At 42.3% G+C, this 23,408-nt stretch overlaps 1 protein-coding gene across 1 annotated transcript in view; it reads right to left on the bottom strand.

Moving 5' to 3' along the window:
• The window catches only part of CDCP2 (CUB domain containing protein 2), an 89,845-nt gene that overhangs the window by 2,651 nt on the left and 63,786 nt on the right, over positions 1–23,408 (bottom strand). The window contains exon 5 of the mRNA XM_053693195.1: positions 855–1,033. Coding sequence (XP_053549170.1) covers positions 855–1,033 — 179 coding nt within the window. The remainder of the gene's footprint in view (positions 1–854; positions 1,034–23,408) is intronic.

Here is a 23,408-nt window from a genome sequence, read left to right as displayed (position 1 = left end):
GTCAGGCTAGTGGGGGTCTTGGCATTGTCTGCTATCACCTGCTACTCCATTGTCAGGTTAGTGGGGTCTCTGTGCTGTCTGTTATCACCTACTACTCTAGTATCAGGCTAGTGGGGACTCTGCACTGTCTGTTATCACCTGTTACTCTAGTGTCAGGCTAGTGGGGTCTCTGCACTGTCTGTTATCACCTGCTACTCTAGTGTCAGGCTAGTGGGGTCTCTGCACTGTCTGTTATCACCTGCTACTCTAGTGTCAGGCTAGTGGGGACTCTGCACTGTCTGTTATCACCTGCTACTCTAGTGTCAGGCTAGTGGGGTCTCTGCACTGTCTGTTATCACCTGCTACTCTAGTGTCAGGCTAGTGGGGTCTCTGCACTGTCTGTTATCACCTGTTACTCTAGTGTCAGGCTAGTGGGGTCTCTGCACTGTCTGTTATCACCTGCTACTCTAGTGTCAGGCTAGTGGGGTCTCTGCACTGTCTGTTATCACCTGCTACTCTAGTGTCAGGCTAGTGGGGTCTCTGCACTGTCTGTTATTTGTTACTCTAGTGTCAGCCTAGTGGGGTCTCTGCGCTGTCTGTTATTTGTTACTCTAGTGTCAGGTTAGTGGGGTCTCTGCACTGTCTGTTATCACCTGCTGCCCTAGTGTCAGCCTAGTGGGGTCTCGGCACTGTCTGTTACCACCTGCTACTCTAGTGTCAGCCTAGTGGGGTCTCTGCACTGTCTGTTATCACCTGCTGCCCTAGTGTCAGCCTAGTGGGGTCTCGGCACTGTCTGTTACCACCTGCTACTCTAGTGTCAGGCTAGTGCACTGTCTGTAATAATTATTTTAGTTTCAATCATTCTTATAACTTACTTTAGGTTTTGTACCACAAGTATCAAATCGGGCATATATCTTGTAGTTAGTGCCAGAAGTATGAGCGGCACAGATGGGTGTCCCCAGGTATATGTGACTTCTCTCCAGCTCAGGGACAGCTTGAATTGGAATCTGAATCATGAAGTCTGTACGTGTGCAGCTGACGTTGATTGGCGCAACTGGGAAAGAAAGAAAAAACAAAAATGAAACATTCTGTTAAGCTGCTGTGAAATAGGTTGGTGCTTAAAGGGACATTAAACCCAAAAAAATTCTTTCATGATTCAGATAGATAATACAATTTTAAACAGCTTTCTAATATACTTCTATTATTTAATTTGTTTCATTCTCTTGGTATCATTTGTTGAAGGAACAGCAATGCACTAATGGTTTCTAACTGAACACATTGGTGAGCCAATCACAATCGATATATATATACAGCCTCCAATCAACAACTATCTGAATGAGGTTATCTGAATAAGGGAGCGTGCATAGAATAAGAAGGGTAATACAGAGGTATTCTGAATGAGGAAGCATGCATGGAATAAGAAGGGTAATACAGAGGTATTCTGAATGAGGGAGCGTGCATGGAATAAGAAGGGTAATACAGAGGTATTCTGAATTAGGGAGCATGCATGGAATGAGAAGAGTAATACAGAGGTATTCTGAATGAGGGAGCGTGCATGGAATGAGAAAAGTAATACAGAGGTATTCTGAATGAGGGTGCGTGCATAGAATAAGAAGGGTAATACAGAGGTATTCTGAATGAGGGAGCGTGCATGGAATGAGAAGGGTAATACAGAGGTATTCTGAATGAGGGAGCGTGCATGGAATGAGAAGGGTAATACTGAGCTATTCTGAATTAGGGAGCGTGCATAGAATAAGAAGGGTAATACAGAGATATTCTGAATGAGGGTGTGTGCATAGAATAAGAAGGGTAATACAGAGATATTCTGAATGAGGGAGCGTGCATTGAATAAGAAGGGTAATACAGAGGTATTCTGAATGAGGGAGCATGCATGGAATAAGAAGAGTAATACAGAGGTATTCTAAATGAGGGAGCGTGCATGGAATGAGTAGGGTAATACAGAGGTATTCTGAATGAGGGAGCGTGCATAGAATGAGTAGGGTAATACAGAGGTATTCTGAGTGAGGGTGCGTGTATAGAATGAGAAGGGTGCATGGAAGGGTAATACAGAGGTATTCTGAATGAGGGAGCGTGCATAGAATGAGTAGGGTAATACAGAGGTATTCTGAATGAGGGAGCGTGCATAGAATGAGTAGGGTAATACAGAGGTATTAATGAGGGAGCGTGCATAGAATGAGAGGGGTAATACAGAGGTATTCTGAATGAAGGTGCGTGCATGGAATGAAAAAGGTAATACAGAGGTATTCTGAGTGAGAGCACATGGCATTTGACATACAATATTGGAATTATTTTAGGAAGGACAATTGTGTCTTTCATTGTATTCACCCTGTACTGAGACCACCATTAGCCAAACAGCCCCTTCACCTCGTGTTACCACCATCAGTAACCACCCAAAGTGCTGATGTTCCCACAGTGACGTCAGCGCCCTCACTTCTCTACCAGTATAATAATTCAGTTATATTTGGTTTTGCTCCTATGATGTATTAATTGTACTAATATATATATTAGGCAGACACTCTGTAACTAAAAGCATTAATAAGAATGTGATTTACTGCAAACAAGGGAACAGATTGAATGAGGGCTGGCTACAAGTAAGGTGAGAGACAGTGAATGAGAAGGCATGGAATGAGAGAAACAATATGACACTGAATGAGACACTACTGAATCGCTGATTAAAGTGACAGTGTAATAATAAACACCCCTTCTTCAGTGTGCATTTAAAGCCCGCTAGGGAGATGAAGCACATTTATTACTTTAGTCTCTGGCTATTTTCCGTACAAGTGCAACTCACGTGGGCCGCAGACTACCTACATATCTTGCCATTGCTATGTTTGTTGTTTGTGAATTATATAAAGTGTGTTTTAATATAATATTCTTTGCAAATAACGCCAGTTTGACACCCCTGCTCTAAATCAAACAAAGGTGCGTATATTTGCTTGTAAACCACATGAAAGTTAGTATTTTGTCATTTGATCAGATATGTTCTAAAATATGCTTAGAAATAGTTACATGTACTTGTGGGTGCTCAAATGAAGGATCAGCGCCATAAAATACATGTAGATACGTTTTCAGGATGTGCCGCTGTGTTGGCGCTATTTGCACGGTTCCTTAGAATAGAGGTCCCGTCCGAAATGAACCGATTCATCAAGATGAACCGAACTTCCTATCACTAGTCTGCAGCAAGCAGATAGGGAAGGTTTTTAGCTGCAAAGTGTGATAACTCTGCTTGTTTTTGTGAATAGCTATTTCACACAACTTGTGCCTTTGTAAAAGAATTGCTGAGGTTTTTCTGCCTACCAACCACTGCAATTAACCAAACTGTGCTCCCCCCAGCAGTTATCTTAATGGAACCTCCCAGCTCCCACAGTAGCCCCTACTGCAATTAACCTAACTGTGCTCCCCCCAGCAGTTATCTTAATGGAACCTTCCAGCTCCCACAGAAACCCCCACTGCAATTAACCTAACTGTGTTCCCCCCAGCAGGGATCTTAATGGAACCTCCCAGCTCCCATAGAAGCACCCACTGCAATAACCTAACTATGCTCTCACCAGCAGTGACCTTAATGGAACCTCCCAGCTCCCACAGTAGCCCCTACTGCAATTAACCTAACTGTGCCCCCCCAGAAGTTATCTTAATGGAACCTCCAGCTCCCACAGAAGCCCCTACTGCAATTAACCTTACTGTGCTCCCCCAGCAGGGATCTTAATGGAACCTCCCAGCTCCCACAGAAGCCCCCACTGCAATTAACCTAACTATGCCCCCCCAATCAAAATACAAAATTTATGCTTACCTGATAAATGTATTTATTTATTGACATGGTGAGTCACGGGTCCATCAATTACTGTTGGGAATATCACTCCTGGCCAGCAGGAGGAGACAAAGAGCACCATAGCAAAGCTGAATAATAAGTATCACTTCCCTTCCCACAAACCCCAGTCATTCGACAGAAGGAAAAGGAGAGAAAGGAAATAACACAAGGTGCAGAGGTGCCTGAGGTTTATATAAAAAAACTCTGAAAATAAGTACGGGCCGTGTACTCACCGTGTCAAGAAAGAAAGAAATTTATCAGGTAAGCATGAATTTAGTTTTCTTTCTTATGACACGGTGAGTCCACGGATTATCAATTACTGTTGGGAATCAATACCTAAGCTAGAGGACACAGATGATTAGGGAGGGACAAGACAGGTAACCTAAACAAAAGGCACCCCTGCTTGAAGAACCTTTCTCCCAAAGGAAAAACTCAACTGAGGCAATTCTTAGAAAAAAAGGAACAAAGAAGACCAAGTCACAGCCTTGTAATCTGTTCCACAGAGGCCTCATTCTTGAAGGACCAAGAAGAAGAAAACAGCCCAAGTGGAATGAGCTGTGATTCTCACAATAGGCTGCCGACCGGCAGTCTCAAATGCCATACAAAAATACTTCTCAACCAGATAGAGAGAGAAGTGGCAGAAGCTTTTTGATCTTTACGTTTTCAGAAGAGTAAACAAGCAAAGCAGAAGACTGACGAAAGTCCTCCATAGCCTGCAGAAATAATTTGAGAGCCCGCACAACATAAGTGTTGTGAAACAAATGTACCTTATGAGAAGAAGAATTAGGGCAAAGAGAAGGAACAATTTCCTGAATAAAATTCCTGTCCGAAACAACTTAGGAAGGAAACCTTACTTAGTGCGAAAACACCATCCTAAGATAAGGGAATTACACTGCAGAGCTGAGAGTTCTGATACTCCCCGAGCAGAAGAAATAACAACAAGGAACAAAACCTTCTCAGATAACACTTATGTATCTATTGAATGCATAGGCTCAAACAGAGCCGCTACCAAACTTAAGAACCAGGTCAAGACTCCAAGAAGTAGTAACCAACGTAACCCAGGCCTGATACTGACCAGATATTGCGCAACTGGAAGACCGCTAGTCGATTAGGTAGCAAAATAGACAATGCAGCAAATGACCCTCCAGGATACTTGCTCAGGAAAAATGTTCTCCAGACCATCCTGGAGAAAGGACAAAAGACAGGGAACCCTGACACTATTCCAAGAGTAATCATTGGATTCACATCCAAAAGATATCCATGCCATATCTGATGAAAATCCTTCCAGAAGCAGGCTTGTGAACCTGAATCATGGTCACAATGACCGATTCGGATAAACACACATGCACAGACAGAACTATACGTTCAGTCTCCAAACGGTCAGCTTCAGAGAAGCAACTTTTTGAATGGAAGAAGGGACCCTAATCATAGGTTCCTTCTTCAGAGAAAGTCTTCAAGGTGGCAGAGACAACAACTCCTCTAGATCTGCATGCCAGAACCTGCGAGATCATGCCGGGACTATAGAATCACCGACACTCCTTACTGAGAGATACGAGCAATGACTCATGGAAGGAAAGCGAACAGGTGAAGCAGGAAAACTTGCCTAAAATCCCAAAGGACCGTCAGAGCATCTATCCGAGCGGCCTGAGGATCCCCTGACCTACAACCGTAAGCTAGGTATTTAGCCGAGACGCTGACAATCCAACTCCAGCATCCCCATCTGAGGGTTAAGCTGGAGAACACCCCCGGAAGTAGTTCCCACTCCCTGGGATGGATTAACTGTCAATTTATGACAGCCACCAATAGTGAGCTTCCGCTCACTGAACAATCCCAGTCACCTCCTACATGGCTAAGGAACTCCAAGTTCCTCCCTGATGAATAATGAAAACCATAGAGGAGATATCGACCGACTGGAACCAAGCCAGGGACGATTAAGACCAATCTATCAGAGCATTGTAAATCGCTTTTAACTCCAAAATTTTAAGGAGGAAAGCAAACACTGCGAGTCCATAATCCTGCGGCTAAAAGCAAGTACCAGACTACTTCTCAACCCTGCAGGTTGGCGTCCGTGAACACATCACCTAGGAATGTATCCAGAAATGTGTCCTGAGACAGATACTTTTGAAAAACCACCACGGGAGGGAGTCTCTAAGACAGAACCGAATGTTCTCCATATAATGGAGAATAATAGAGGGAATGAAATCGATGGGACCATCAGACCAATTCCCTCCATACATAGAATCACTGAGCAGTGAATGAAAATAACTGCAACTAGATCCAAACTCCCAACCTTCAGGTTGCAAGATGGCTTAGCTATCTACCAGACCAATAGAGCTTGCTGTTGGTCGGACAAGAGCAGAGAGAGTAAAAGGGAAAATCCCTGAATATCTGACTTCTGATAAAAATCTTTTCCTAGCAAGATAATCTAATAAGATCTGCAATAAAATGCACTTGTAATATTTTAAGCCTTTACATATTTAAACCTGTGACCTAGCCTACATAGGTATTGAACCCAGGACTGCTGGCTTATAGTGCTGTGTGTTACCACTGAGTCACAGGTTAGCTTGAAAAGTGTATAAATTATTCTTAAAGGGACATGAAATCCAAAAATTTTCTTTCACGATTCAGATAGAGAATACAATTTTAAACAACTTTCCAATTTACTTCTATTATTTAATTTGCTTCCTTCTCTTGTTATCATTTGCTAAAAGGTTTATCTAGGCAAGTTCATGTGCAGCAGAGAACCTAGGTTTTATCTGTTGATTTGTGGATGCATATATATATTGAACGTGATTGGCTCACCCATGTGTTCAGTTAGAAACTAGTAGTGCATTGCTGCTCCTTCAACAAATGATACCAAGAGAATTAAACAGATTAGATAATAGAAGTAAATTAGAAAGTTGTTTAAAATTGTATTCTCTAGGGGTTCCGGTGGAGGTGGAGCTACACAGGTGTGGCTGCACAGGTGTGGCTCAGGCTACAGCTCCAGTCCTACAGACGTTGGCGGTGAATCTTCTGCGCCTAGCCCTAAGCTTTTTTGGGCTGCTTTCTTCTTTATGATAGCCAAGCAAGAACTGAACCGGAACCCATGCCAGTGGCCTGTCATCCCACTGGCTCCTGTTAACCCCAGCTACCTGGACTCTCATTACTGGTAGCAACTACCTACTACCTCTCTTTCTTATCAGGCACATATTCCCCTTTTATTCCTGCTCTACATCTGTGTCCGGGATCCTGCTTACCTTCAAAGTGGAACTTTTTCATCCAGCACATGTAAATCCTTCCCCCCCCCGTGCGCCAGTCGCCCCCCGATAATCAAACACTAAACTCCTGACATTATTTTAATCCTACCTGCTGCCCTGGTGTGGTCCTCCTGAAGAGTCGCTGACCGGCCCTCTTCGCCCCCCCCTCCCTCCCCCACCGGTGCTGCGTGGGAGGGAGTCGGGCTTGAGCCTGGAGCGGGATTCCGGCGTGGGGGCGACCTCCTTGACTGCTCTGGCATCCTGAGCGGTGCTGCTTCCTCCCCCGCCACTGGTGCTGCGCGAGGGGAGTTGACACTGCCTGCCTGCCTACCTACCAGGTCGGAGGAACAGGAAGAGTTGCAGACGGCCTTCCTCTGGATTGAGTCGCTCACTGGAGACGCTGGAGCTGACGGCGGAGTCGCGGGGCGGCTGGATAACGCGCAAAGGGGGTGAGTAATCATACAGGCACCTCATCTCTGGTAAATTCTGTGCCCCCCCCTTTCCCTGGCAATTGTTGATACTGGCTTCTGGAGGGGGGAAGTGGAACAAAACTGGAGGGAGCAGACGGAATATATATTCAAGGGCTGGATATGGCCGGATTTGGAAGCGCTACAGAGTGAGACACTCTAAAAACTGTGGGGCATAACCTCTGATATGTAACGAGACTTTTGCACAACTGTTTCATCTCTTAACATAATATGTTATAAAAACTTCCTGATAGCAAAAGAACGGTCTTAGACCACCCAAGAGGGGCATTTATATGTATAACCCACTGTGAAGATATATGTCTCTCTGTGCTTAAATATATTGTGCTCTACTAATTGGTGGTAGGAACGTAATTAGTTACTAGTTAGAGTGTACTCTACCTCGCATAACCCCTAGGCCTATTGAGATTATACTTAAAAACACCTAGGCCCTACCATAAGAAATTCCCTGCTTTGTCTTACTTAAAAGAGGAAAGAGGGAAGCAAGAAGGGGAAGGGAGAAGGGGGAAGGAAGGGAAAAAAAAAAAAAAAGATACATTAGAATACAGTAACCAATGTTGCCTTTTAGAACATATTCTTAGATTATTGTATGTAGGATTGTTATGTATAAGGCTTAAGGGCTGTTTGAAGTCTAAACATTTGAACCTAACTGAATTTTTCTAGGCATTTACTAATTACAATTGAACATAAGTACATTTAAGACCTTCCTGGTGACATTATAAGACACTTAAAAGCCAAACATTTCTTTGATATATGTTTGTAGAAATGTAACTATTGACTGTTCTTAGTGTAATCTTTTTCACACAATATATGTATAGTTCCCCAGTCCCCTGAGTCTCTAAATAGTCACATTTAGACCTCATAATAAGGAATTCTTATTGTTATTCCAAAAAATCATACAGGAATAGTTAACTATTATGGAATTGATCTCTATGGACTCTATCTGAAATACAGCAACTGGCGATCACTGTCCTCTAGGTGGGTCCTGGATCATTGTATGATAACTTGTCACATATAAGACTTGAGATCCTTTTAAAATCTAAATATCTAAAACTAATTAATCCCTAGTCATTCACTATAGTGTGCTACCTACTAGGATTCCCTGGATGTCCCTGGCGACATTCTAAAGCATTTGATGATTTAATGTTTAAAAATTGCACATATTCAGTTATAATTTATCTAGTCTCACTGAGTCCAGACTCAGAAACATTTAGACTCTGACACTTTATAGTAAGACCACTCAAGATCTAAGGTCACCATTGTAACCAACAGACTAAGGTAATTAGGCAACACCTCAGAGCAGTTATTCTGCCTAGTTTATCGCACACTCTCTACCCACTCCCTATCCTCACTTCCCCCCCCCCTATTTATGCACTGGGAGAACTCTCCCCAATAAGGTTTCCCCTTTGTTGAAGTGTCACATGGATACATTTCTTCACTCCCACTCCAAGACTCCCTCGCCAGCCATGGCCGCAAGGCAAAGAGACAGGAGAGCAAAGAATACCCCAGATACCTTGGCTGAAGTGCAAGAACCATCTGTTATTGCATTTCCCCCAACTGACACATTTGACATACAAGTTTTGGTTACTAAAATATCGGAAGCCCTGGCCCCTAATTTTGACGCACTAAAACTAGAGATTAGACAAGACATTACGCTTCTATCACAGGAAGTCAGACAGTTTGCCAACAGAATTAATTAAATTGAACAGAGAATGTCAGATCTTGAAGATCTCACTACTCTCCATAATACCAATTTAGACTCTACTAATCTCTCTATAACTGCAATACAGGCTAAACTCGAAGATCTCGAGAATCGCTCCCGTAGAAATAACATTCGGCTAATTGGGGTTCCAGAGGATAAACATTATGAGGATTTAGACTCCTTTATCTCTGAGTTGTTACCCCAGCTTCTTAAAATTCCATCTAATCATCCCCCGATACTAGTGGAAAGGGCACACAGGCTGGGCAGACCTTGGGTGGACGATAAAGGTAAACACAGCCCCAGACCGGTGATGGCAAAACGTTTAAATTTTCAAGATAAGGTTACTCTGATGCAATTCTATCGAAAGAATCAGCCTATCACACTTGGGGAATCTAAAATTCTCCTTTTTCAGGATTTCTCAGCCGAAACATCATCTAAAAGAAGGGTGCTAGCCCCTATCTGTACACAATTAATCCAACAGGGTTACCAAGCTACCATTATCTACCCTGCAAAACTCAAAATTATAGAAGCTGAGAATGTCTACATTTTTAATACCATACAAGAGGTAGAACAACATTTGAAAGATTCTAATATTTTAGGCACACAATCATTAGGCCGAAAATAGGTCATCACTGCCTTGTTGTTTTGTTATGTTTTCCTTCTCTTTTTACTTTCTTTTTTTTTTTTTCTCCTTTTCCTCGGTTACCATGAGCAGGATTATGTTGCTCCAGGAGAGCATGGTTGAATGGGGTTCTCTGTTTCTTCTGTCCCCTTCCCTTTTCTTCATATATATTTTATTTTTATTTTTTTTCTCTCCTTCCACCCTCCCCCCCAATCCCCCCCCCCCCCGCACTAGCCACACTCGGATACCCAAGCTAAAATCAAATGGAAAATTTTAAATTAATCTCCTGGAATGTGGGTGGGATATCCACCCCGATTAAAAGGAAGGCCATTCTTACACATTTGAGGAAATTTGGGACCGATATAGCATTCTTGCAAGAAACACAACTGACACTAGAGGAATCCCAGAAACTTAGATCCTCCTGGGTGAAAGAAATTTTCTTCTCCCCGGGAGATGGAAGGAGGAGAGGGGTGGCTATCCTGATCGGGAAAAAAATTAATCTAGAGGTTATTTGTAGTGAAACAGACCCCGATGGAAGATTTGTCATAATTAAAGTAAAAATTCATAAAACAATTTATACCATGTGCAATGTATATGCCCCCAACAAGCTGGATCCAGCCTTTTGGCTTAGGATCCAGGCTAAAATTCTTTCTGTTCAGGAGGGCCATCTGATTCTCGGTGGCGATTTCAATATGTCTCCACATTGTCCACTTGACAGACTTAGAAGCTCCAATAAATTGCCTAAACAAAAACGGGACAACTTAGAAGCTAAGGCCTAGATTTGGAGTTCGGCGGTAAAAGGGCTGTTAACGCTCCGCGGGTTTTTTTCTGGCCGCACCATAAATTTAACTCTGGTATCGAGAGTTCAAACAAATGCTGCGTTAGGCTCCAAAAAAGGAGCGTAGAGCATATTTATACCAGATACCGGATAGAATGCGAGCTCAATCTGATTGGCTGATTGGATCAGCCAATCGGATTGAACTATATTCTGATTGGCTGATTCCATCAGCCAATCAGAAAATTCCTACCTTAATTCTGATTGGCTGATAGAATCCTATCAGCCAATCGGAATTCGAGGGACGCCATCTTGGATGACGTCCCTTAAAGGAACCGTCATTCGTCGTCTAGTCGTCGGAAGAAGAGGATGGATCCGCGCTGGAGGTCTTCAAGATGGAGCCGGTCGTCATCGGATGGAAGAAGATAGAAGATGCCGCTTGGAGAAGATGTTTGCCGGTCCGGATGTCCTCTTCTTGCCGGATAGGAGGAAGACTTTGGAGCACCGGATTATGGATCGCCAACCCCCGCTTGGGTTGGATGAAGATCTTGGAGCCAGGACGGATCGGTGAACCTGGTATGGTGAAGACAAGGTAGGAAGATCTTCAGGGGATTAGTGTTAGGTTTATTTAAGGGGGGTTTGGGTTAGATTAGGGGTATGTGGGTGGTGGGTTGTAATGTTGGGGGGGGGGTATTGTATGTTTTTTTTTACAGGCAAAAGAGCTGAAATTCTTGGGGCATGCCCCGCAAAGGGCCCTGTTCAGGGCTGGTAAGGTAAAAGAGCTTGTAATATTTGTATTTTAGAATAGGGTAGGGAATTTTTTATTTTGGGGGGCTTTGTTATTTTATTAGGGGGCTTAGAGTAGGTGTAATTAGTTTAAAATTGTTGTAATATTTTTCTTATGTTTGTAAATATTTTATTATTTTCTGTAACTTAGTTCTTTTTTATTTTTTGTACTTTAGATAGTTTATTTAATTGTATTTATTTGTAGCAATTGTGTTTAATTAATTTATTGATAGTGTAGTGTTAGGTTAATTGTAGGTAATTGTAGGTAGTTTATTTAATTATTTTATTGATAGGGTAGTGTTAGGTTTAATTATATCTTAGGTTAGGATTTATTTTACAGGTAAATTTGTTATTATTTTAACTAGGTAACTATTAAATAGTTCTTAACTATTTAATAGCTATTGTACCTGGTTAAAATAATTACAAAGTTGCCTGTAAAATAAATATTAATCCTAAAATAGCTATAATATAATTATAATTTATATTGTAGCTATATTAGGATGTATTTTACAGGTAAGTATTTAGCTTTAAATAGGAATTATTTATTTAATAAGAGTTAATTTATTTCGTTAGATAAAAATTATATTTAACTTAGGGGGGTGTTAGTGTTAGGGTTAGACTTAGCTTTAGGGGTTAATACATTTATTAGAAAAGCGGTGAGCTCCGGTCGGCAGATTAGGGGTTAATAATTGAAGGTAGGTGTCGGCGATGTTAGGGAGGGCAGATTAGGGGTTAATACTATTTATGATAGGGTTAGTGAGGCGGATTAGGGGTTAATAACTTTATTATAGTAGCGCTCAGGTCCGCTCGGCAGATTAGGGGTTAATAAGTGTAGGTAGGTGTCGGCGACGTTGAGGGGGGCAGATTAGGGGTTAATAAATATAACATAGGGGTCGGCGATGTTAGGGGTAGCAGATTAGGGGTACATAGGGATAACGTAGGTGGCGGCGATTTGCGGTCGGAAGATTAGGGGTTAATTATTTTAAGTAGCTTGCGGCGACGTTGTGGGGGGCAAGTTAGGGGTTAATAGATATAATACAGGGGTCGGCGGTGTTAGGGGCAGCAGATTAGGGGTACATAAGTATAACGTAGGTGGCGGTCGGCAGATTAGGGGTTAAAAATTTTAATCGAGTGGCGGCGATGTGGGGGGACCTCGGTTTAGGGGTACATAGGTAGTTTATGGGTGTTAGTGTACTTTAGGGTACAGTAGTTAAGAGCTTTATAAACCGGCGTTAGCCAGAAAGCTCTTAACTCCTGCTATTTTCAGGCGGCTGGAATCTTGTCGTTAGAGCTCTAACGCTCACTGCAGAAACGACTCTAAATACCGGCGTTAGGAAGATCCCATTGAAAAGATAGGCTACGCAAATGGCGTAGGGGGATCTGCGGTATGGAAAAGTCGCGGCTGAAAAGTGAGCGTTAGACCCTTTAATCACTGACTCCAAATACCAGCGGGCGGCCAAAACCAGCGTTAGGAGCCTCTAACGCTGGTTTTGACGGCTACCGCCGAACTCTAAATCTAGGCCTAAGTTAATAAAATCAATTATGCAAAATCTTGCAATAAGAGACATCTGGAGGCTTCAAAACCCCGACGTCAGGGACTTCACTTGCCTGTCCAGAGCTCACAAAATGCTGTCCAGAATTGATCTTTTTCTTATTAGCGACAGAATAATCTTGTCAGAAGTAAAAGCAGGTATACTACCTATCTTCCTCTCTGACCACGGTCCTATCTCGCTGGAGGTTCAGTCTAACTACCTCAAAAAGAGACCACCACGTTTTATATTTCCCTCCTTCTTATCTTCATCATAATCAGGGCCACATAGGTTCGCCTCTGGTTTTCTGGGAGGCTGCAAAGGCAGTCCTTAGGGGCGAAATCATAGCTTATAGTGCTGAAAGATCTAGGAAAATAAGACTAAGAGAAAAAGAAATCACCAGTTCAGTAATTAATTCCTATAATTCCTATTTACTTGAAAAATCACCTATAAACTGGGCAAAATATATCCGGGCCAAAAGTGCCAGAGACACATTTGCAGTTTTCCAGGAAACTCAGAGGGATCTGAGACTCCAAGCCAGAATCTATAGATATGGAAATAAATCCGGCAAACTATTGGCGAATCTGGTTAAAAGGGAGAAAAAGTCATCCCTTATCGAGAGCATCCAACAGGATGGTATCCTTATTGATAAACCGGAAGAGATAGCAAAGGCATTTGCCAGGTATTATCAGGACTTATACTCATGTAGGAGCTCAAATCTCGCACAAGCGTCTCAATTCTGGAGCAAAATTTCCTGCCCTAAAATCTTAGCTGAGATGGCTGACACTTTGAATGCCCCAATTACTGAAGCAGAGATAACAAGAACAATCACAGACCTCGCTACCAATAAGTCACCAGGACCAGATGGTCTTCCAAACGAGTTTTATAAAATGATGAATTCTGAGATCACCCCCTTCCTTAATAATTTATATAACAGTATGTATGTCAAAGGCGAACCCGTGGCTACCTCCTTCTCCGCCTCCAACACTATCCTAATTCTAAAGGGCGGGAAAGATCCCTCCCTTAAAGAATCGTATAGGCACATAGCTCTCTTAAATGGAGACTTTAAAATCCTTTGCTCTATCATTGCCGGGCGCCTACAGGCACCACTTGACACTATTATCCATTCGGATCAGGCCGGGTTCCTCAAGGGCCAAACTCCTCAGCAAAAATCAGAGAGGCCGTGGTTATTACAGAGTACTTTAGGACTATGGAGTTGTCGGAGAGTGGGGGGGGGACGGGGTGGCACCTGACTTGGCCATTGTTTCGGTCGACGCAGAGAAAGCATTCGATTCAATACATTTCGATCATCTCTTCACTTCTATGGTTAACTTTGGCTTCAGGGGCAAGTTTCTTGAATTTATCATGAATCTGTATAAAGAACCATATACAACTCTGGTCGTCAATTATATTCCCTCTCCACAGATAACTCTTGGAAGGGGAACGCTCCCTGCAGTGGATTTAATGCACATGATTTGGAGCTGCCCCAGAATAAGGCATCTCTGGTGGAAACTAGAGTTTTGGCTCAACAAAACTCTCAAAATCGAGGGGGGCGGAGCCAACAGCCGACTAAGATGGCCGCATTATACTGAAGCTCCCGCAATTTAGTGAGGACATTTAGAGATATTACACCCTAATCTGCCTTGGAGTGTGAGATCCTGATATAGGGCTTGTGTGGGAAGATCCCACGGCTACAATGGCATGTTTATTTCACCCTATGATGCATTTGAACTGAGGCCTTGACTAACTCCTGAACGTGAGGCCTCTGTTACACCAAACCTCCTTCTGAGATACGGCCTGAAGCCGCAGAGCTTTGTGTAACGCTGACAACAGTCCCGGCGCATAGAAGTGAGTTAACCATCTACACTGGGACCATGGCGTCCGCACTGAGTGACACAGAACTACTTACCCGGTTGGACTCCCACTTCTGTAAATTACGCCTACTGATCATAAGGAGCTTTGGGGCAGCTGAAATTGAGGTCCGGGAGTGGGGCGGAGACTTACCGGACGAAAATACAGGACAGTCGGAGGCGCTCGTAGGTGAGAGTAACGCTCCTGAATTTGTGACACCTGCTCCTTTGACTTCAGGGAGAGCAGTCTGGGGAGACAGACTCGCAGACATGGCCCCTAGAGTAGACACAATATGGCCGACACCCGCTCTACGAGATTTGAAGGTGGTGGCGGCGGGATTGAGATCCTATGCCTTTGCGGATGTAGCGGAGGACAGTATTCCCTGGTGGAATAGAGCCATGGCCTCTTACCAACTCACAACTAAGATGGACCTGTTCCTGTGCTCCACGCTGTGTCTCTGCATAGCCCAACCTGCATTAGCAGGACACCCTGAACTGCTGAGATGGTTAGAGGTATGGGAAGGGGCCTCTCATGCTGTTACCTGCGTTACGACTGGGATCGGATAAATGAGTGGCAGAGGCTCATGTAACTTCAACACTTTCAAGCTTCATGGGACAAACGTTGTTAGCAAAATAGCAGCCTGCTTCTGTTCTTATCTTTTGTTTATGTTTTGCTTACTAGCAGGCTGCGATTGCCTACCCAACCTTATATGTTGTTATAACTTTTCTATTGTTAGTGTTAAGCGGCCACTAAGGCTAATCTTTTTCATTACCTACTCAGAAGTTACGGTATGGCACAGTATAACTTATATCCACAGTGAGTGTTTCTTGCACCATTACACATTGTAAATTTACCAATGCTACATATTACATGCTATGGTTCTCTACTACTAAGTGTCCATTACTAGGTCTATCTCATATTTACCCCTATGGCCTGAGTCATTCCACCACCTTATTATATGAAATTCTAATAAGACTGACATGGTAACCTTTAAAGACAATTTTCATAACAACGCAATGAGACCTTTGTGTTACCCTAACTAGCTGTTTGCTTTTTAATGTATAGTTGGCTGATAGCTTTTACAATATTGGCTGCGGACATCTTGTCTTATCATTTTGCCTGTGGGTTTGTGGGGAGCCCCGGGAGAGATCCTTGCATAAGCGTATGTGAAACAGATGTCATAGCAGCCATATCTCAACCGTAATGTGTGGGTCTAATGATACTGATAAACTAGTTATATGTGTCTGCCCAGTCTGGGGGTTTGAGGGGGCCCTCGACGAGGACAAGTATACATTGTCATTTCTTTCTTTTGTTATGTATCAGTACTATTCATGGTTTCTCCTTCTGGACCAGTGGCCAGGGTCTGGGGGGAGCTTAAAGGATGGTTAACCCACGAACATGCCAATTTACGATAAATTATTCAATCTAGCGAAGTTTTATGACAAGATCCCATAGAATGGTAGGTGGGCCCTCGGTTATACGGGATGTCCAGAGCTATGTAATCTACAATATCCTAGGGCACGTTATATCTTGAGGAAAGATTGGGAAATACTATCATGCCTAGAGCAAGTAACACTTATTTTTAATCATTATGTTGTGCTATGTCTACCCACCTACATATTTTCAATGTTGGATATTTTTCACTGGTTCACCTCCCCCCCCCCCCCCACTTACAGAGCCCTCACTAGGGTTCAAACTAGGCGGACTATTTCCGCCACCATTCCTCCCATTTCTCAGGAATATAAAATCCCCTTTGGCTAGAATTCCCTTGTTTATCTCTAGAATGGGGAAATATGATTCTATATATGGATATCCTTGTATGCACTAAGTGTATGTCCATTTATCTAAGGCACGTTTGTTTGATTTTCATGCTTATTATGTCTAATATCTAAGGCACGTTTGTTTGATTTTCATGCTTATTATGTCTAATGGAGCAGGGGTCCTGCGTGTCCCCAATTGTCATCCTTTATACTTTAAACCAAATAAAATATACTAAAAAAAAAACAAACAAAAAAAACTCTCAAAATCTCCCATCTGGGTCTTACACAGCTACAGATTATTTTTGGCCCCAGGGATCACAACCCATATGATAAATTGATACTTCTCTCTATCCTGGCAGCTAGATACCTTATTTTTAAAAAATGGAAACTGAGAGTAATTCCATCTATTCCAGAGATTAAGAATTGTCTGAAAAAACAATGTCTATTAGAACAAAGGGATACCAATTTAGATAATGATTCAGACATCAGACGATTCTTTGGCAAATGGTCAGTTTTTATCAAGTCATTACCAGATATAGAAATGAATGATCTTATATTCCCATTTAGAAATTCGGAATTGGTGCTCTTGGGCGCCTGGTAGGGATTGAGTAGTGGAGAGGAGTTGGGATGTTCCCTTGGAACTGTCTTTTGTAATGTGGCTTCCTGTGGGGGGGGGGGGGGGAGGAGAGGGTTCTTCCCCCTCCCTTCCTCCCCCCCCTTTTATTTGTCTTTCCTTCCTTCTCTCCTTCCCCTCCCCTCCTGCCCTCTTTTTTTTTTTTTTGTGTAAAATTAAAAAACCCAATAAGGTATAGTCTATGTAAATACTTAGTATACATATATGCTGTCTTCTGAATGACATGCTATTATACTTCCTGTCAATATTTTGCATGTTGACGCATATTTCTGTGCCTCAGAACAATGTTTAGTTAAAATTGTATTCAAAATTGTGCAACTAGAAGATATAGTTGAACGCTATTCATGTATATTTATTTTTCACATCGACTGGACTTTTTTTTTTTTTTCTTTTCTTTTTCTCCTCTTTTTTTTTGTGTGTTTTGTTGTGTCTTTGTTCAGTGGACGAGTGTTTAATTGTTGTTTTGCGTATCTAAAATATAAAAACCCCAGCTATGTGTACAAATATTTCATATAAGGGTATTATTGATTCGGTAAGAGAAAGTGAAATTTGTTCTGAATTTGTTTCGTTTTGTAGTACAATATGTCTTACCTGGCCCTGCGTGGCACAAAAAGGTTGAATTTATTTGATTGTACACATTGTTGGATATAAATAAATATTAAAAAAAAAAAATTGTATTCTCTATCTGAATCATGAAATAAAAGTTTTGGGTTTCATGCACCTTTAACTTAAGGGGGATAAATATATATACAGTACACATAAGAAATAATTAAGCAACTCCCTTGGTAAACTGCCCCGAGCAGAAGAAATAACAACAAGGAACAAAACCTTCTCAGATAACACTTATGTATCTATTGAATGCATAGGCTCAAACAGAGCCGCTACCAAACTTAAGAACCAGGTCAAGACTCCAAGAAGTAGTAACCAACTTAACCCAGGCCTGATACTGACCAGAAATTGCGCAACTCGAAGACCGCTAGTCGATTAGGTAGCAAAATAGACAATGCAGCAAATGACCCTCCAGGATACTTGCTCAGGAAAAAAGTTCTCCAGACCATCCTGGAGAAAGGACAAAAGACAAGGAACCCTGACACTATTCCAAGAGTAATCATTGGATTCACATCCAAAAGATATCCATGCCATATCTGATGAAAATCCTTCCAGAAGCAGGCTTGTGAACCTGAATCATGGTCACAATGACCGATTCGGATAAACACACACGCACAGACAGAACTATACGTTCAGTCTCCAAACGGTCAGCTTCAGAGAAGCAACTTTTTGAATGGAAGAAGGGACCCTAATCATAGGTTCCTTCTTCAGAGAAAGTCTTCAAGGTGGCAGAGACAACAACTCCTCTAGATCTGCATGCCAGAACCTGCGAGATCATGCCGGGACCATAGAATCACCGACACTCCTTACTGAGAGATACGAGCAATGACTCGTGGAAGGAAAGCGAACAGGTGAAGCAGGAAAACTTGCCTAAAATCCCAAAAGACCGTCAGAGCATCTATCCGAGCGGCCTGAGGATCCCCTGACCTACAATCGTAAGCTAGGTATTTAGCCGAGATGCCGACAATCCAACTCCAGCATCCCCATCTGAGGGTTAAGCTGGAGAACACCCCCGGAAGTAGTTCCCACTCCCTGGGATGGATTACCTGTCAATTTATGACAGCCACCAATAGTGAGCTTCCGCTCACTGAACAATCCCAGTCACCTCCTACATGGCTAAGGAACTCCAAGTTCCTCCCTGATGAATAATGAAAACCATAGAGGAGATATCGACCGACTGGAACCAAGCCAGGGACGATTAAGACCAATCCATCAGAGCATTGTAAATCGCTTTTAACTCCAAAATTTTAAGGAGGAAAGCAAACACTGCGAGTCCATAATCCTGCGGCTAAAAGCAAGTACCAGACTGCTTCTCAACCCTGCAGGTTGGCGTCCGTGAACACATCACCCAGGAATGTATCCAGAGATGCGTCCTGCGACAGATACTTTTGAAAAACCACCACGGGAGGGAGTCTCTAAGACAGAACCAAATGTTCTCCATATAATGGAGAATAATAGAGGGAATGAAATCGATGGGACCATCAGACCAATTCCCTCCATACATAGAATTACTGAGCAGTGAATGAAAATAACTGCAGCTAGATCCAAACTCCCAACCTTCAGGTTGCAAGATGGCTTAGCTATCTACCAGACCAATAGAGCTTGATGTTGGTCGGACAAGAGCAGAGAGAGTAAAAGGAAAAATCCCTGAATATCTGACTTCTGATAAAAATCTTTTCCTAGCAAGATAATCTAATAAGATCTGCAATAAAATGCACTTGTAATATTTTAAGCCTTTACATATTTAAACCTGTGACCTAGCCTACATAGCACTGCTGGCTTATAGTGCGGTGTGTTACCACTGAGTCACAGGTTAGCTTGAAAAGTGTAAAAATTATTCTTAAAGGGACATGAAATCCAAAAATTTTCTTTCACAATTCAGATAGAGAATACAATTTTAAACAACTTTCCAATTTACTTCTATTATTTAATTTGCTTCCTTCTCTTGTCATCATTAAAAGCAGAGAACCTAGGTTCTATCTGTTGATTGGTGGCTGCATATATATATTGAATGTGATTGGCTCACCCATGTGTTCAGTTAAAAACTAGTAGTGTATTGCTGCTCCTTCAACAAATGATACCAAGAGAATTAAACAGATTAGATAAGAGAAGTAAATTAGAAAGTTGTTTAAAATTGTATTCTCTATCTGAATCATGAAAGAAAAGTTTTGGGTTTCATGCACCTTTAACTTAAGGGGGAAAAATATATATACAGTACACATAAGGAATAATTAAGCAATTCCCTTGGTAAAAAGCCCCTTTAAGAGAAGGAAACTCTCATGCTTGACACAGAACAGGATGTTCACAACATATTCTTAAAAGCTTTAAAATCAAGACTAGTGTAACGCTGTTCACATTAAAAAAACAACTGTCATAATACCTACAGAAGGAACTCCGCTCCGTTCTCAGCCAGAGAACGAGGCAGAGTTATAGACAATGCACTGACAGAAGCCTAAAATGGTGGCGCTCTGATCCTAGATTAAGAAGGAGGCAGGGCCATGAGAGCGGCATGGAGAGTAAGTGCAGATTGAATTAACATTGCGTGCCCTCCAGCCGATAGTGAAACCACACATGGAGTATATCTGATACCAATGTCACTTGTATTACTTATTTCTCACCCCTCAGATTAAAAAAATAGCAACCTGTCTACAGAGTCCCAGTGCAATGCAATGGAAACACAAGGACAAGTCATACCATCATACTAGCCCCCATAGGGAGACGCTGCCAAGTAAAGGCGCGCTCCTATAGCCACCGCTTAAAAGTCTGAGGAGAAAAAATTAGCGGGTGGATTGTAGAAATTGCAAGGAATGTAAAATCCTCTTAAGATGCAAATAGTTGTTTGCACATAGACCTAAAATAATGATCTGAGTCTCCAATAAAGAGTTAATTCTCTAGAGAAAATTAACCTCTAAGTCTCCATCACATGCATCTACAGTGCCTGCTCTGCCAGATATATCCTATATAAAGGATCTTTGTGTCCCATTTTTAAGTGCAGGTTTAATACTTACGAATTAACCCCATCAGTGCCAGCTTCCTAGCCCCAGAAGACAAAAAGGCACTTACCTGCACATCCAGCTTTCCGGCAGGAGGACAGCTCACCTGGCATAAGAGGATGCCACTCCTCACAGAGACCTGTGAAAAAAAAGAAAGACAGAGTAAACCTACTCAGGCTTTCTATACCAGGGCAGTAACATGTTAGGAAAACCCATCAAGGCCCACCTTAAAAGTTCCTAACTGCTTTAAAGCCACCACTGCCCTACTGAAGAGACTAACGTGGAGTACAGCTAGACCCCATCTTGAGGGAAAAGATCAGAGCAAACCTACTCCGTTTTCAAAATAAAAAACTCTTGATTGAAGAGAAATAATCAGACACCAACAAACTTCACCTCCTCCTTGCACGGTAGGCAAAGAGAATGACTGGGGTTTGTGGGAAGGGAAGTGATACTTATCAGCTTTACTGTGGTGCTCTTTGCCTCCTCCTGCTGGCCAGGAGTGATATTCCCAACAGTAATTGATGATCCCTCGGACTCACCGTGTCATAAGAAAGAAATACATTTTTACTACCTATATCTTCCACCTCCCACTTGGAACTTTCTGCTGCTGTCTCTTGTTTACATAACTTTTCTACATAGAGTACTAAGGTATTCTTATTTTCAGTATAGGTGGTGGTTTCAACAGGCAAAAAGTGCTATTTTGATAGTGAGCACTCCCACTGCTGGGAAAATTCATTAGGTGTTTGGGGGAATGAAGGCCAGTTCCCTTGGACTTTATGAGGGTTTAGGATGGGGTGGTTGTGGGTTGGGATAACTGCAGTGGGAGAAGTCACGATTAGGATTCCTGGGGAGGTCACACAGGGCTCTGTGTGTTTAATTTATTGCAATGTGATTGGTTACTGGGCTGTAACTCTGCTACTTATATGGCACAGGTTCCAGTGCTGTTGCAGCAGGTGTCAGAAAGTCCCTAGATACTGCTTATAATGGTGTCACTATTATTTAGGCAAACACTACACACCATAATGCAGCCACTACTGCTGAGCTTGCAGGGTATTTAGCACAACGTGTCATAAAAACAATCCCCCAGGAGGAGGCCTATAGCAGAGAGCCCCTCAGATAATACAATGTGTTTTAATGATAAATGAGACCCTTTGCTAAATCATTCTACATCAGTATGTCAAGTTTACCCCATATTAATGCTGTTAACTCAGTGATCAAGTGCTTGATCAGAACCATACTACATCAGAATACCTGTCTACTGTGCCATGCCCAATAAGTAAAGGCTGCAGGATGTTAATGTCACAGACTTCTCTGGCAGTTAAGGGGTTAAAAATGATCTGATTCTCACTCTGCAGTTAATAGCAGAGTCTGTATTACTTCCCATAAATCAATAGGAAGGAGAGGGCCTCCTCCCAATCACTGCTTTACAAGACCATTAAAAGCCAAATACTAGAAGTGCATTATGTGTAGTGAGGGAGAAACTGTATCTTCTGCTCAGTATAGATGGGATAGTAAAAGCCCTTAAATCAAATTGTGCTGTTTATTATACAGAACTATGTGATAGAAATGCCAGAGACCAAATCTAATGGTCTCATAAGGCAGGATGATTTACTTGATTTACTGCTGTGGGCTGCAAGGGGTTAAGCTGTGGAGAACAGGGGACACATTGTGTCACTGATGATGCATGAGAGGCAGATAAGATATTTATTCCCCCATCAGGTTGTCCTGTTCCAGAGAGCCTTGTCTGTCACTCATACTGATGTAATGCTTCTCATGTCATTGTCTTACTACAGAACAACGTCTCTCACCTTCTCTTGTTAGAGCCCAATGTCTGTCACTCATACTGATGTAATGCTTCTCATGTCATCGTCTTACTACAGACTAACGTATCTTACCTTCTCTTGTCAGAGCCTTGTCTGTCACTCATACTGATGTAATACTTCTCATGTCATTGTCTTACTACAAACTAACGTCTCTCACCTTCTCTTGTCAGAACCCAATGTCTGTCACTCATACTGATGCAATGCTTCTCATGTCATTGTCTTACTACAGACTAACGTCTCTCACCTTCTCTTGTCAGAGCCTTGTCTGTCACTCATACTGATGTAATGCTTCTCATGTCATTGTCTTACTACAGACTAACGTCTCTCACCTTCTCTTGTCAGAGCCTTGTCTGTCACTCATACTGATGCAATGCTTCTCATGTCATTGTCTTACTACAAACTAACGTCTCTCACCTTCTCTTGTTAGAGCCCAATGTCTGTCACTCATACTGATGCAATGCTTCTTATGTCATTGTCTTACTACAGACTAACGTCTCTCACCTTCTCTTGTCAGAGCCCAGTGTCTGTCACTCATACTGATGCAATGCTTCTTATGTCATTGTCTTACTACAGACTAACGTCTCTCACCTTCTCTTGTCAGAGCCCAATGTCTGTCACTCATACTGATGTAATGCTTCTCATGTCATTGTCTTACTACAGACTAATGCCTCTCACCTTCTCTTGTCAGAGCCTTGTCTGTCACTTATACTGATGTAATGCTTCTCATGTCATTGTCTTACTACAAACTAACGTCTCTCACCTTCTCTTGTTAGAGCCCAATGTCTGTCACTC

Source organism: Bombina bombina, chromosome 10 (assembly GCF_027579735.1).
Source record: "Bombina bombina isolate aBomBom1 chromosome 10, aBomBom1.pri, whole genome shotgun sequence".
In the NCBI taxonomy this organism is placed as follows: domain Eukaryota; kingdom Metazoa; phylum Chordata; class Amphibia; order Anura; family Bombinatoridae; genus Bombina; species Bombina bombina.
This window is presented reverse-complemented; position numbering and strand designations above follow the sequence as displayed.